Source organism: Contarinia nasturtii, unplaced genomic scaffold (assembly GCF_009176525.2).
Source record: "Contarinia nasturtii isolate CC-2019 unplaced genomic scaffold, AAFC_CNas_1.1 Cnas_scaffold_414, whole genome shotgun sequence".
In the NCBI taxonomy this organism is placed as follows: domain Eukaryota; kingdom Metazoa; phylum Arthropoda; class Insecta; order Diptera; family Cecidomyiidae; genus Contarinia; species Contarinia nasturtii.
In genome coordinates, this window is record NW_022197768.1 from 5,494,650 (window position 1) to 5,510,565 (window position 15,916).

Below are 15,916 nucleotides of genomic sequence, written 5' to 3' on the forward strand. Positions count from 1 at the left end.
TTTGTTTTCTATTCATTTGAATACACTTGTTGTTGATACGATCACTGTTTCTATCTCTATTCCCCTGTGTATCTATTAATAATTTGAGTCGAACATGTTATTTTGATTTTGAGCATCGCATATGAGCGTATACGTTTTAGTGACGATGCTCTCTCGATCCTTAACAATGTCATGCCAAATGATGATTTTAATCTCGTATGGTTTCCTTTACATTTACGTTGAATCTTGACGGTTATTTTGTTGGTTTAGTCTTTCTAACAAGCAACGCAAATGTAATGAATCGGCGATTCGATGGATGTGCATTATGTATTTTGTTTATTATTTTAAAACTTACTCATGCCCAAAGTTTTATAAATATAGAATATGAGTCAAGTGCATTGCTCACCTATTTTGTATTAATTAGCCAGAAAATTTAATCTCAATTGGTTTATTTATTGTATTTACTCAATAAAATGGTCTGGCTACCATTCGCAAAGTCAACTGACAAAATCATATTTTGATATATTGCCAATTTACTGAAGAAGAAGAAAAAAATTAAAAGAAAATTGTATAAATCAATCTTTTTTCAGAATCGAAACAACACGTTCGACGATTTCAAACAGCTGAATTAACTCCAGAACAAAGTGGACCAAATGAAAACCGAATTTATGCTCAACAGTATCAGCAACAGACCCTTAACCAACAACAACAACAACAACAACAACAGCAATATCAACAAACACAACAGCAACAACAATACATGCATGGGGTCCAACATCCACAATATGATCAATTCGATATTACTCTTCAACAAGAAGCTCAATTCTACGAAGCGCCAAAAGGCGATGAATCGCTGCCCTGGCGGAGATCAAAAACTGCAAAAATACGAAGTCGAAGCTTACAACCAGTGCGAGATATTGAAAAATTGCCATGGTTACGATCACATCGCGATCGTTCTGTGCCAAAACAACCGACATTTATGCAAATGCATCGAGGCCGAGTGCCAGTTCGTCCATGGATTGAAGAGGTAATTAAATTGAAACGAACTGAACTACATCAAAAAGTAATCGAACGTGCCAAATTGGAAAAAGTTGAATTGAAAGAGTCACAAATTGAACGAAAATTAGAATTTCCGCATGAAGAGTTAGAGAAGGTTGATTTGAAGCATTTGCAATGGGATGCAGATGCAATAAAATCCGGCCAAATAACGCAATTAGCCGAATGGCAACAAGCTTTGCTTGCCGATTCCGGCATGAGATCGCATGACATTACACATGAAGATCAAATGACTATTTTGGAGGTATCGAAGCAGCTCGATGAACTTATTCAAAGTGATAAATCACAAGGTGTCCCATGGGAAATTCAAATGAAACAATTGAAAACAATTGAACGAGCTCAGAAGATTATCGATAAATTCAAAGTAGAAGAAGTTGATCTGAAATCGATGCGCCAACAAATGGCGCAAGAACATCAAAACATTACCAACGAACAAAGAATCCATACACAAGACTCGAACGTTCTACATGTTGATCAGCAATCTGATATTCAAATGCACAAATTTGGTGTTCAACCGAATTTTATGCAACAGCAACAACAGCAACAATATATGCAACCATTGTCATATACTGAAGACACTTCACATTTGAAACTAACCGAACACACACAGTTGAATATGAAAAATATTCAACAAATGGAAAATGAAGCACCGCATATGTGGCAACGTGGCATGAAGCAACAGAAAGGCGATCAAGGTGATTTATCTTACGTTGAAGATTCAACTGTATTGTCGTTGAAGAAAAAAGAACAAATTACACAAAAATATACCGATCTAAATGAAATGCCCGTGGGGTGGAGACGTGGTCCAAAATCCGAAGGAAGTATACTTTCCGAATCTCACGTGGAAATCTCCCAAATTGAAGATGAACAAATAGAACATCGCGAAAAATCATTGCCATGGATGCGTCAAAAGAAAATCGGCAAAGGTGCTGTGTCTCATGTTGATGATACAACACAATTGGAATTGGATGAGAGGGAAGAAATTATGCAACCGCAATTAAAACCAGACGAACAGCCAGTATTGTGGAAACGTGGACCAAAAGCCATTCAAAATCAACAAGACACAATTACACAACAAGAATTAAAAGAAACGCCGGTAGCTTGGGATCGTGGCAAGAAAGTTACCAAAGCCCATGTTGAAGATACAACTGCATTGAATTTAGATCAAACACAACCAGCACCACAAGAGGAAGTGGATGAAACACCAGTTATGTGGCGACGAGGTCCAAAACCACAGGCACCAAAAATACAAGAAACCGAACAGCTTATTGAAGAGCGCACAGATAGTGCTCCTAAGCAACCGACACCAATACCAGCGCCGGTGGAAAAAGTGAAACCATGGACAGAAGAACAAGTAAAATTAAAGCCCCGGCCAAAAACCACGGAAACTGAAGAAATCGCGCCAAAACGCAAAGACAGTATGGCCAAACCTGAAGTCAAACCATGGACAGAAGAACAGGTCACTTTAAAGACGGCACGAAGAGAATCGGTAGAAATCGAAAAATTGAAACCAGCAAAAGACGAAGTACAACTTAAGCCGATCAAATCTCAAGTACAAAAACCAGCTGAAGTTCAACCGTTGCCTGAGTATATAGAAGAGGTCATTGATGAAAAGCCACAGGTAATATATAATTAATAATTAATTTTGTATTAATTTCTACTATGTACTTATGTTATGTTCTTGTTTCTATCAATTTTAGCCACAAGAACCAGAAATTGAACAGGCCACACCCTGGCGACGAGGAGAAAAGAAAAAATCCATTGAAAAGCAACCAGATGAGAAACAATGGCCAAAAGGTAAACGAAAGCCAAAAACTACCGAAGAAACTGAGACTGTGGAATTGAAGCCAGTTCAACACGAAAAACCAGAAGAGAAACAACCAGAACAACATGAACTCAAACCGATAGACAAAGAGGTGGTTGATCAAGTGCCACGGCAAAAAGTAGTAGAGAAAAAGCCCATTGAAGAGGCAAAACAATGGCCAAAAGGTAAACAAATACCGAAACCAGTTGAAGAGGTTGAAAAAGTAGAACTTCAGCCAATTCCACGAAAAAAACTAGAAGAAGCAAAAACAAAAGAAGAGCCAGAGCTCAAACCAGTCAAAAAGGACGAGGTTATTGTCGAAGCACCGACAGAACCAAAGGAAACAACTTTGCCAAAAGTACACGGTGGCAAGGCTCAAATAAAAGCACCCAAATTTGTGAGAAAACTCAAACCAGAACTGTGCAAACCAAATGAACCGACACTTTTGATAGCAACGGTTGAAGGTACACCATTCCCTGAAGTTAAATGGTTCTTCAATGATGCAGAAGTGTATGCAACAGAAAACTATGAAATGAATGTTGTTGAAAAAGTGGTTACATTGAAAATAGCCAAAGTCACACCGGATACGATCGGAACCTATTCATGTCAAGTGAAGAACGAAGCCGGCGTTGCAATTTCACGTGCAAACATTGCATTGGGTAAGTTGATCAATTATATTCGGTTTAATGGCACTTTTCATTTCCGCTCAAAATACATTAAATGTTCCATTTTATGTGCTTTTCCATGAATTACTAATTTGAATATGAGTTTCACATAAATATTTGTATCGTCTCAGTTTCTTTCAATTGAATATGAATATGTATATTTTTCCACCTAGTAAATAGAAATCATATGTATGTGTGAAATATTTTCATTTATTGACTGACTTATCAGTAGATAATACTGAAGAACTGTGTACACTGTACAGCCATATATATTTTTTCCTCATCCAAATAATAAAATTCAAATCAAAATATGTAAATAATTATTATAGAAAAAGAGTCTGGAATAGCACCAACATTTACAAAACCAATTGAAATAACCTATTCGGAAGAAGAACACAAAATTATCATCACATGTCAAGTTGACGGCACACCAAAACCGACAATCGTGTGCAAAAGGGACGAACAACAGATAATTCCAAACGAAACTGTACAAATTCGATACGATGAAAATAACGGAGATATTACTTTAATATTGTCTGATGTTCCAATTGAATTAGATAAACCGATTGTATATAAAGTAGAAGCTGAAAATGCGTATGGTAAAGCGATTAATAAAGCTGAAGTTATGCAGATTGTGGAACAATCTGAAGCCATGGTTCCGCATGTTTTAAAAGCACCACGATTGACGCCGCTTAAACCGCAAACGATCAGAAATCTTGCAACACTTACAATCAGCTCATCTTATGTTGGAACACCCGAGCCCGAAATCAAATGGCTGAAAAATGGCAAAGAAATTGTGATTGATGACAATACTACTATTACAAATGTTAATAACACAAGCACACTAACAATTCGTAATGTAGATCGAAAACGTACCGGAAAATATGAGATTCTTGCAGTAAATGAAGTTGGTGAAGCAAGAGCGTCTGGAAGTGTGATGGTGACTGATACAGCTCCATCAGATGATCTGATACCACCATATTTCACGCAATTGCTTAATCCAAAGACGGTGCTTATGGATGAAATCGTGATTTTGGAAACATCAGTTGAATCATATCCGGAGTCATCATTCCAATGGTTTTTCAATTCAACCCCAATCGCCGACACCAAATGCATTCATTCACGAAATAACAAATCGGTTCTATACATTGATCGATTTATATCGGAAAATGATGGTATTTACACATGTCGAGCCGAGAATGTTGCGGGATCAGTGACATCAAGTGCTACAGTCAAATTGGTGAAAACAGAAGAACAACTAGAAGAGATTAAAGAATATCTATCACCAAGATTTATACAAAAATTGCAACCGGCACACTTGATGGATGGTGAGGCTATGAAACTAACCTGTCAAATTATCGGCAATCCAACGCCAAAAATATCATGGTTCCACAATAAACGCATGTTAACGCCAAACAAAGGAACCACCATTGTTCAGGATAGTAATGGCTTTTGTGAACTGAATATGCCTGGAGTGTTCGTTGAAGATGCTGGAATTTACAGTTGTAAAGCAATCAATAAATTTGGAAAGTCCATCACTAAAACTAATGTTATCATTGAAGGTATTACCATTTTGAGTTTGAATTTCTTCTAGTGTCGTAGACTTTTCACCGTCGTAATCTTTTTTTTTTGTGGTCATTTAATACTTTTTATGGTAGATTGGAGTTTTGTAGTTGTTTTTTTTCTGAAAATTTACAAGTAGAAGTGAATCCACTGTTATATATACCCCTTTCACACTAATCGAATCGAATCGTATTTAATGAAAAAATAAATAAAATAGAAATGACATGAACATATATAACCAATCATTCCATTGCGCTTTAATCCTTCTCATAAGATCTCATAGCCATATATGAATGTTATAATCAGTGAATAGATTGGGCTACAGCTATAGTAGTGCTATTTTCACAGCTCCTATTCACAGGTGGCATTTTTAAACAGCGCATACGGACAGCGATTTATGATACAATTCCGGACAATAGATCTATTGATTTGTTCATGCAAAAAAATGCTAAATACTAAAATCAATTTTTAAAATCCGTATGCCTTGTTCACAAATAGCACCTATGAAATCCTCTTTAACAGCAGTACTGAGTTGATTGAAAAAGTTTTTTCGCAATGAAGAGCATTTTACGAAACGGAAATCATACTGGAACAATTGATTAAGCCGCTGTATTGTAAAATGTTCATTCCGAAAGAGTTACAATTTTTTTTCTACATTATTATTTTTTCATTTAGCTTACGAATATGTTCCGGACTCAGAAATGACCAGCATTACACTAGGATCACAAGACGATCTTTTAGACAAGGTGAGATATAATTTACGTTATGCAAGAAAAAAAAGAAAATTTCATTGTAAAGCCCAAAATATAGAAAAGCATGAAAAATTATCAATTTTTTCTCAATTTTTCTCACAGACCGTTTCGATTGAAGAAGAAACATTGGTTGCTCCAAAGATTGTGAAAAAACTGCCGACAGTCGTACAAACGAAATCGGGAGAAACAGCAGTTTTGGAAGTAAAGGTAATTGGAAAACCAACTCCGACTCCAAAATGGTTGAAGGCAGATGAAGAAATCATTCCATCCGATGTCTACCTCATTGAGAACTATCCAGATGGAACATCAGTGCTAACCATCGCAAGCGTTCAGCCAGACGTTGTTGATCAAATAACGTTCGAGGCTGTTAATCCAGTGGGTAAAGCCAAAACTGCAACGGAATTACAAGTTGAAGGTATTTTATCGTATATAGGTATTTTTAAAATGGCTATAATTCAAAATCAATTTATTTTTCTTTATATAAAATTATTATATATTAAATTAGTCTTTTTCAGCTCTGTTCAAAATTTCAAAAGCAAATTTTTACCAATTTCCTTATAAAACATTTCCCAAAAACAACTTGAACACTGTTATATCAACACAAACAATTAATTATTACATATATACATTTATGTAGTGATGATGTTATGATGTACCATACATTATTATATTTTAAAATTCTTAATCGATTTCTTTTTTCAATTAAATTCAAACAGAAATTGTTGGTACCAAAGAATATCGACAACCGGAATGGGTTACACAAATGGAAGAGATGCGTGAAGCACTAAAGGGTAAGAATTTCTTTTTTGAAGATATAATATTTTTTGATATACACATAAACAAATACACGAACACACCATATGAAAATTCTAAAATCTTAAGACAACATTGGTTTTTGTTGCAAATGTAAGTTAGATTTGAATTTGTATGTTATGAACTGACACACATAAAGCTTTGCCGTTTGTCACACGCACTTAACACAACACAAACTAAACACTAATGGATCAGTAGAAAATAAATACTGTTTTCCAAATACACTATTTAATTTGCTGACTAAATGTTGCTGACGCTAATGAAATTTCTTTCGAATGCATATATTAATTTCAGCTGCTAAATCAGCACCTTCTTTTGTGGTAGAAATAGTAAACAAGAGAGTTTTAGAGGGTGAATCAGTTAAATTTGAATGCCAGTTTTCAGGAACGCCAATACCAGGTATACAATGACCCCGGTCTCCAAAATTAATTTTCTCAAATGAATGAGCCAGAATAAAGATCCGACTTGAAATGAAAATCTATAAAAGCGAACCACTTTTATGGACTCAAATTAGCAAATTACAAGTCGACTTCTTATTCTGACCCAATCAAAAATCTGAATGTCGAAAAAAATCTCCCTTCCATATTTATTTGAACAAATGGATATATAAATTTCATAATTGTAAAAACAAAACAATTGCGTTCCTTCTAGATATTTTATGGTATCACAACATGAAATTTCTTAAAAGCTCTGACAATGTTAAAATCGACACAAATATCGAAGAGATGAAATCAACATGCGAAATTTTAAAAGTATCCAAAGAGAATTGCGGTTTTTATACATGCAAAGCTATAAATGATGTTAAAGAAGAAACAACCAAGGCCAAATTAGACTTGACATATAGCGGAGGTTCAGCAAGCACTCAAAAAAACACAACAGAGACCAAAAGCGTAATCAAAGAAACAAACACAGTAGCAAGTACAGAAACAGTCAAAGCTGCAAGCAAAATAAAATCTGAGAAAAAAATGAAAACGCAGAAAAAAACATCACAAACACAAAAAGCATCGAAAGAAGAACGAAAAACAGAGCTAATTATATCACAAACACAAAAAGACGTCAAACAAGAAATTGAAACCGGTGAAATGGAGGAAACGACATTGACAACAGCAAATAAGGCACATTTGGAAGTGGTTCGAGAAGATGAACGTATTTCAGATGCAAGTTTAGTAAATATAACAACCAAAAGTCAACGATTTGAAGACGAAGACGTTGAAATAATAGAAGAAACCGAAGAAATTCACGTAAAAATTTACAAAGAAGTTTTTTCGGTTGAAGAAATGGAACGCTTTAAGGTTGCTGACGAAGTAAACTCGATTCTTGAAAAAATTGAAGCCCATCAATTTGGAAGCGGTGAACGGCCACTTCGTGAATTGGCAACTGTTGGACATCTGCTTAAGAAAGGAATTGAAATTAACGAAATAATACAATTGTATGATGCAAACTTTTTCCCAGCACTTAAGATACCCGAATCACAGTCAGCGTTAGTTCAACTGGTTGAACGACAAGGTTATGAAAATTTAATTGCCGATATTCTAAATGCAAGTTCGTCAGAAGATGAAAATTTGCTTGCGTCGACCGTGGGATTTAGAGCATTCATACGGATGGTTGAAGTGACAAAAATACCAATCGAAGAAATTATCACCAATTTTAAATGCGAAGATTTCGTGTCCCAAGAATGGAAACACAAAGAAGTTAAGGAGAATGAATTTGTCGAAGTGACGGAAAGTCATGTCAGTAGCATACGAGCTGAAAAAATTTCAATTATTGGTAATGAATTTGAATAGTTGCTGTATAGTGATATATCCACATTATTGATTATTCTTTGAGATAGAGAACGAAAGTGTTTGATTATCCAATTCTGTATATATCATTTTCAGAGAAAGCATCAAAAGAAGAAAAACTAAGCACTATATGTGAAGGTTTGAGTTATAAAAGTTTACCTCCGCATTAAACTTTTCTTTCTATCTCTATCTCTATCTCGCACATTTTTTTTGAAATTCTTCTATCTATTCGCGTTTTTGTTTCGTTAGCTAGACTCCTGATCCTATTTCTTTTCATGCACACATGAAAAACAAAACCATTAAATTCTTGAAAATAAGCATTCGTTGATTTAAAGCTGATGACTCTTTAAACATTTAATGCAAAATACAAAATGTGTGCTATGTATAATAATAATATAACTCTTAGTAGTTAGCGCTAATAAGAACGAATGTTTAATAATTGCGGATATAACCTTTCTAATTCAAAATAATATACCGAATTGCTTGTTCCATTTTCATCGTTTGTTAGCTATCTTTGTTAATAATGCCATTTGATTCTTTTTTTCTACTTTTATTATTATAAAGTTGTTGCACATGCACCATAATAATTAGTTTTAAATTATTATAATTTTATTTTGCTTTATATACATATTGAACAATGAATTTAGACTAGGACCTTTCTAAATAAATGCCAAATAAATAATTTGAAGTTGATCAGATGCTTAATCATTTGCTTGAGTCGCTTTCCGCTTTAGTGTGAGAATCTTATAATAGATGCACACCTGCGAAAAATTTATCCAATGGTAAGTATTATTTTATGCTTCTTAACAATAATCACTAATTTCGCTATACAAATATTTAAAAAAATAAATGAACGGCAAGTAAGAAAATGGACAACAGTTCCATAGCACCAATAAAAAAAAAAACGAAAAAATGCATGTAAATATTGTAAACAACAAAAAAACACCTCCTAGGAATAAAAAAAGAAAACACCTAAATCTATATACAAAACCAAAGATCCCTTCAAAAGTGTCCCGGTCAAATTTGATAAACTCCCAACAATATATAAAATGAATGGATACAAACCCAACCCAACCCAAACAAATCCAATACGTTTATATCAGTGCACTAAAATCACATTCATCTCGGGACTTCATTTGATCAAGTTTCACGGATAGAACAAAATACGAAATCCAAAATTCAAAGAAAAAAAAATCAAACATTCTGTACCCTAATTATCAGATATAAACGTAGAAGACAGCTCCAATTACACACATACAAACACACATCCCAAAGGCACAAATATACATATAAACTGGAAAGAACATTTGTTCCACCCATTAAACTATACCATTTTAAATTTACATAATTCGCAGAAAACGTTGAAATGGAACACACGGAGAAATCATTGGAAACAATGAAGAAGAAAAAATTAAAAACAGCCAAAAAACAAAAACGCCAACAAATCGAACATACAACTGAATGTGTTGACGAAACAGTCACAAAAACACCAATTACTGAACAAGCATTTATTGAACAAAAATCCACATCTGAAACACATGAACAAACCATTAAAACAATATCATTGGATGTAGCCCCACAACATACCGAATCATTTGTTTTCGATGAAAAAACCTTACCCATGGAAATAGAGACCGGTCCCAAACCTCTTGAAATACAACCACTTTTCCATGCTACGAACATTATAGCCGCTGACATAACTGAAAGCGGAACACACATTCATTTAAAAGATTCTCCAATGCAAACATGTCTTGTAAATATTACCGAATGCACGCCACTTATTATCTCTGAAATCAATAAAACAGAGTGTGTTGACACTAGACAACCAGATAAATTCGCAGAATTTAGACAAATATCGTCGATTCTAGTCACTAGCTCGGCTACAGTTGGCGATCAAACTATACCATGTGATAATGTAAATGATTTCCAATCGAAAGCAATACCAGCTACGGTTGTTGCAGAACAAACTTCAATTTTACATGAAAGCAAAACCATTTTTGAACAAATTGCAACGATAAAAGAAGACTCTTTCACCAGTGGACACATTCTCAGTCCTCAACAAGCTAAAGAAATTGTTAATACACAAAAACCAATTCAGATTGAAGAAATTGATGTTGGCGAAAGCGAGGAATCATTTCCCGATAAATACGAACCCATAACACAATCGGCAACATATAGTTTAATATCAAATACAGCATTGAATACGGAAGAAACGCTAGCGGAAAATTCATTGACCAAATACTATCCGGAAACATTTATTGCCACAGAAGAGGCTATACCAAAATATGTTGAACAAATTCCATATCAAACACAAGAAATCTGTGTAACTGAAAGTGAAAATATAATTGAGCAACACAATGTTCCTGAACAAATACATGCTCGATTAGAATTTACCAAACTTCAAGCGGTTACGATGGAACAAACTGATATTAGCGAAAGCGAAACAATATCAAGTCGAGCGTTCCCAACCGATTTGCTTGCCACCGCAAGAGATACATTTGATTTGCATAAGGAAATGCAAACTGGTTTCAGTCAACCGATCGATTCAGTTTCATCTTGTGAGCCTATCGTTTTTTCAGCGAAAAGAGCGTCTCTTTCAATAACAGAAATGGATGGAACATTTATCGAAACTGTCAATGTGCTCCAAAGCGAAAAACCATTACCCAAACCAAAGCCACTCTTAGAGCAAGAGGCCAGTTCAACTTACATATCACAGGAAGGTTTCATTGTATCCGAAACATTACCGCAAGAAAATGAAACTGAATTGCCAATCGCACCACAAACATTTGCCAAAGCGTCAACATCTCATGTGATGCATAAAACTATTGAACAAAATGATGAACAATTACTTGATGCTACCGATGACTATCATCACAAAGTAATTCGAGAAGTATCTAAAGTTCAAACGAATTTCGAGTTACAGAAATCATTAATTCACGAAACAACGATTGTACATGATTCAGAACAAAGATTTGAATCAAAATTGCAAGCTAATCAACCACATTACAGCATAGATACAACATTGAAAAGTCCAATTATAGTTACTGAAGTTCAAACACAAGAGGACCATACAGAGTTTTCTGCGGCACCAACGGCTCAAATGGAAGCTACGAAAACACAAGAACTGTACAGCACATACCAGCAACAAGATGATCAAATGCTTGATAGTGCGAGTGAATACCATGAAAAGGATAAAGATTTATCATTAAAGGCCCAAATAAATTTTGAATTGCAAAAATCAACGATCGGCGAGTCGGTTTTCACTCACGATTTGGAAGAAACATTCGAAACGAAATTGAAAACCAATGAACCACATTATAAAATCGAATCGATTTTAAAGAGTCCAATTATTATTTCAGAAAATCAAATTCAAGAAAGTAGTGGAACTTTCTCACCAGAAATGATTAATTCGATAACGACAACAACATCTCAAGAACTTTATACAGCACCTGATTTAAGTGAAAATCTCGTGCTTGAAACAATAACCGGTTATCAACAAGGAGAAAGACCACAAGAATCAAGCGTTAAGATTAATTTTGAGTTACGAAAATCGATGATAGGTGAAACGATCATACCACACGATTCAGAAAAGACATTTGACATAAATATGCACGAGATTCAGCCAAAGTACAAATTAAGCAGAAATACGAGAAGCTCAATAGTTGTATCCGAAACACAATTAATCGATTCAGAAAAATGTCTTGACATAAATCGAAAAGAAGACCAATATTTGAATATTATTAATGCTCCACAGCAGGTCACACATGTCAGTTCTATAAGTGAACCTTTTATTTATGATTCATCTGAACCCATACAGACGAGCATTGAAAGCAAAGTTTCTGCAAGAAAAGAGCCGATTGTACTTCATGAAATCGTAATTGAAATGTCAACTGCATCGGATAGCTTAGATCAATTGGAGACATCAAATTTAGTTGAACAAATGAAAGCCTCTCCAAATTTAGTGGAAAAGAACGCATTGAATATCACGGTCGAGCAAACGTCCGAATCGTTGGATAAATTGAGTTTGAACCGTGTGCAAGAACAAATTCCAACGCTTCAATCAGATTTATTGCTCATTAAGCCAATCATCATTAATGAAACGGAAACATTCGAGCATTCTTCATCCCTTGAAATTGATACTTTTAAAATGTCTACCGCAAGTGTATCGACAACACAATATAATGTACCAAACATTAATGAAAACTGGCCAATGGAAGTGTTAGAAGATTTAAAACAAAGTACTAGTGCTGCAACTCAAAGTTCAAGTCAACATTTGATCGAATCATCGGCTATTGAAACATCTGAAATTGAAACTTCTGACACAATCACAGAATTGAAAGTATCAACAAATGTTTCAATGAGACCAAAATTTTCGATAAATGAACAAAAGAGCATATTGATAGAAGATGTTATTTCGCAAGAGAGTACGGAACAAAACAACTTCAGATTGCCTCAAGAAGTTTCGCATGGACATCTCGTTCAAAATGCTGAAGAACAACGACGGTGTGAACAAATGCAACAAAATACATACGATAGCATTGCTTCACTTGAATCAGAACCAGTCGAACATACGACAACAATTACAAGAAATATATCAGATGCATTGACCACAGCTAAAATTCTAGAAGTACAAACTAGCTTGTCAGGCAAATTGTTCGAAAGCCAAATATTAAACCAACAACATGGAAAATTGATTCAAGAAAACTTTAATGTTATTGGGCAAACATTGCAAGAAATTATGCTCGAAAGTGAAAAGAATTTAACGACAGAAATGCAAATGAAACAAGAATATCCGAAAGAATCGATCGAATGCTTATTATTTTACACTACAAGTGAGACTGAATTGCTAGAAAAAGAAAAAGAGATATTACGAGAAGAGCACGAAAAAACCCAGCTAGCCAAAACAAACACCGATCATCCATTAACCGTGGCAAATACTTCGGTTGACACGGCTCTTTTGAGCGCTCAACTTGAAATCGAAACATCTAAAGACACACAATTAAATAGAGCAGTTTCAAAAGTCGAAAGAATGTTCGAGGGAATAAAGACAGAAAGTATACAGACACATGAAATGATAAGTAATGTAACAGATGAAAAACCAAAAACATCAATCGCCCAACTAATATTCGAGCAAAAGAAATCTGTTCAAGTTGAGAATATTCGGACGTTGGAGAAAGAGCAAAAATTGAATAAATCAGTAATCGAACATAAAACATGTGACCAAAGACTCGAAGAGAATTTGAAATCAGTTGTATCAGAAATAAATGAACCCATTGAGCAAATCAGCAGTCGAATAGATTTTACACCACAACTAAAAATGGCAAATGAGTTTGCTAGTGAAAGCGACCAAACTATAACATTTGAAAGTGTATATTTACAAGAAGAAAACGTTTTAAATGAAACAGCAAAAATTATAGAGAAAACGGGAATACATGCCGTTAACGTTATTGAACAAACCGCTTTGCAAAAGGAAGCTACCTTCGATGAAAATAACACCGAAAAATTACTAATTAAGCCAATAGCTACTACACAAATATCAGCAGAACTAAACAGCGCGCAAAAGCAAAGCGACATTAATTCAATTGTCAATATTAAAACAAATAAAAAAGCTGATAAAATTACTAATAAAAAGACTGCTAAGAAAAAGAGCGAGAAGATACATATAGAAGAAGGTAAGTGGAATAGTCAAAACCAAATCCAAATATCCATTTTATCTATTACAGGAATTTAGAATAAGAATTTTCAATATCAACAAAATACACACGAAACACAGAAATTAAACATATATGTAAACTATAAACACAATACAAAACACAAACACAAAAAGTAAACAAAAAACTACAATATCATTTATACAGACAAAACAGAAGAACACAAAACACCACACACAAAAACCACATACAAAAGCAAACAGAATGAACAAATACGTAAAACAGAAAAAATCATACAACAGCTTTCATTAGACGAAAACGCTCAACTTGTTGAGGAAATACCAGAAAATATCATTGTCCTAGAAACTGAAAACAAAGAAGGTTTGAAAGAGAAGACAATCATTAAAAAGCGTGTCATTAAAAAGAGAAAAGGAGATAAACAAGAAATCACCGAAATTCAAACTGTTGAAAAAGAAGGCGAAGCTCCAGTCACTACTGTCAGCACTGAAGAGATCGAACAACCTGAAGAATACTTCCCACAAGATGCTGAAGTTGTACAAGAAATGCCAGAGACCGTCACTGTTTTGGAAGACAAAGATCACAAGAAGACCGTGATCAAAAAACGTGTCATCAAGAAGAAGAAGGGTCCAAAACAAGAGATCACCGAAATTCAAACTGTTGAAAAGGAAGGTGAAGCTCCAGTCACTACTGTCAGCACTGAGGAGATCGAACAACCTGAAGAATACTTCCCAGAAGAGGCTGAAATTGTACAAGAATTGCCAGAGACCGTCACTGTTTTGGAAGACAAAGATCACAAGAAGACCATTATCAAAAAACGTGTCATCAAGAAGAAGAAGGGTCCAAAACAAGAGATCACCGAAATTCAAACTGTTGAAAAGGAAGGTGAAGCTCCAGTCACTACTGTCAGCACTGAGGAGATCGAACAACCTGAAGAATACTTCCCAGAAGAGGCTGAAATTGTACAAGAATTACCAGAGACGGTCACTGTTTTGGAAGACAAAGATCACAAGAAGACCGTTATCAAAAAACGTGTCATCAAGAAGAAGAAGGGTCCAAAACAAGAGATCACCGAAATTCAAACTGTTGAAAAGGAAGGTGAAGCTCCAGTCACTACTGTCAGCACTGAAGAGATCGAACAACCTGAAGAATACTTCCCACAAGATGCTGAAGTTGTACAAGAAATGCCAGAGACCGTCACTGTTTTGGAAGACAAAGATCACAAGAAGACCGTTATCAAAAAACGTGTCATCAAGAAGAAGAAGGGCTCAAAACAAGAGATCACCGAAATTCAAACTGTTGAAAAGGAAGGTGAAGCACCAGTCACTACTGTCAGCACTGAAGAAATCGAACAACCAGAGGACTACTTCCCACAAGATGCTGAAGTTGTACAAGAAATGCCAGAGACCGTCACTGTTTTGGAGGACAAAGATCACAAGAAGACCGTTATCAAGAAACGTGTCATCAAGAAGAAAAAGGGTCCAAAACAAAAGATCACCGAAATTCAAACTGTTGAAAAGGAAGGTGAAGCACCAGTCACTACTGTCAGCACTGAAGAAATCGAACAACCAGAGGACTACTTCCCACAAGATGCTGAAGTTGTACAAGAAATGCCAGAGACCGTCACTGTTTTGGAGGACAAAGATCACAAGAAGACCGTTATCAAGAAACGTGTCATCAAGAAGAAGAAGGGTCCAAAACAAGAGATCACCGAAATTCAAACTGTTGAAAAGGAAGGTGAAGCACCAGTCACTACTGTCAGCACTGAAGAAATCGAACAACCTGAGGAATACTTCCCAGAAGAGGCTGAAGTTGTACAAGAAATGCCAGAGAC

General features: G+C 35.1%; 1 protein-coding gene across 5 annotated transcripts in view; it reads left to right on the forward strand.

Moving 5' to 3' along the window:
- The first annotated feature begins 575 nt into the window (after nucleotides 1-575).
- The window catches only part of LOC116338438 (titin-like), a 60,560-nt gene continuing 45,219 nt past the window's right edge, over nucleotides 576-15,916 (forward strand). The window contains exons 1-9 of one of the 5 annotated variants that reach the window (XM_031763684.1): nucleotides 576-2,656; nucleotides 2,736-3,498; nucleotides 3,834-5,066; nucleotides 5,743-5,813; nucleotides 5,922-6,234; nucleotides 6,536-6,610; nucleotides 6,927-7,031; nucleotides 7,284-8,399; nucleotides 8,510-8,551. In XM_031763684.1, coding sequence (XP_031619544.1) covers nucleotides 740-2,656; nucleotides 2,736-3,498; nucleotides 3,834-5,066; nucleotides 5,743-5,813; nucleotides 5,922-6,234; nucleotides 6,536-6,610; nucleotides 6,927-7,031; nucleotides 7,284-8,399; nucleotides 8,510-8,551 — 5,635 coding nt within the window. In that variant the 5' untranslated portion in view covers nucleotides 576-739. Of the gene's footprint in view, nucleotides 2,657-2,735; nucleotides 3,499-3,833; nucleotides 5,067-5,742; nucleotides 5,814-5,921; nucleotides 6,235-6,535; nucleotides 6,611-6,926; nucleotides 7,032-7,283; nucleotides 8,400-8,509; nucleotides 8,552-10,822; nucleotides 14,086-14,289; nucleotides 15,888-15,916 lie in introns of those variants that run through there. The other 4 variants (XM_031763686.1, XM_031763690.1, XM_031763685.1 and 1 more) reach the window with 4 other exon arrangements.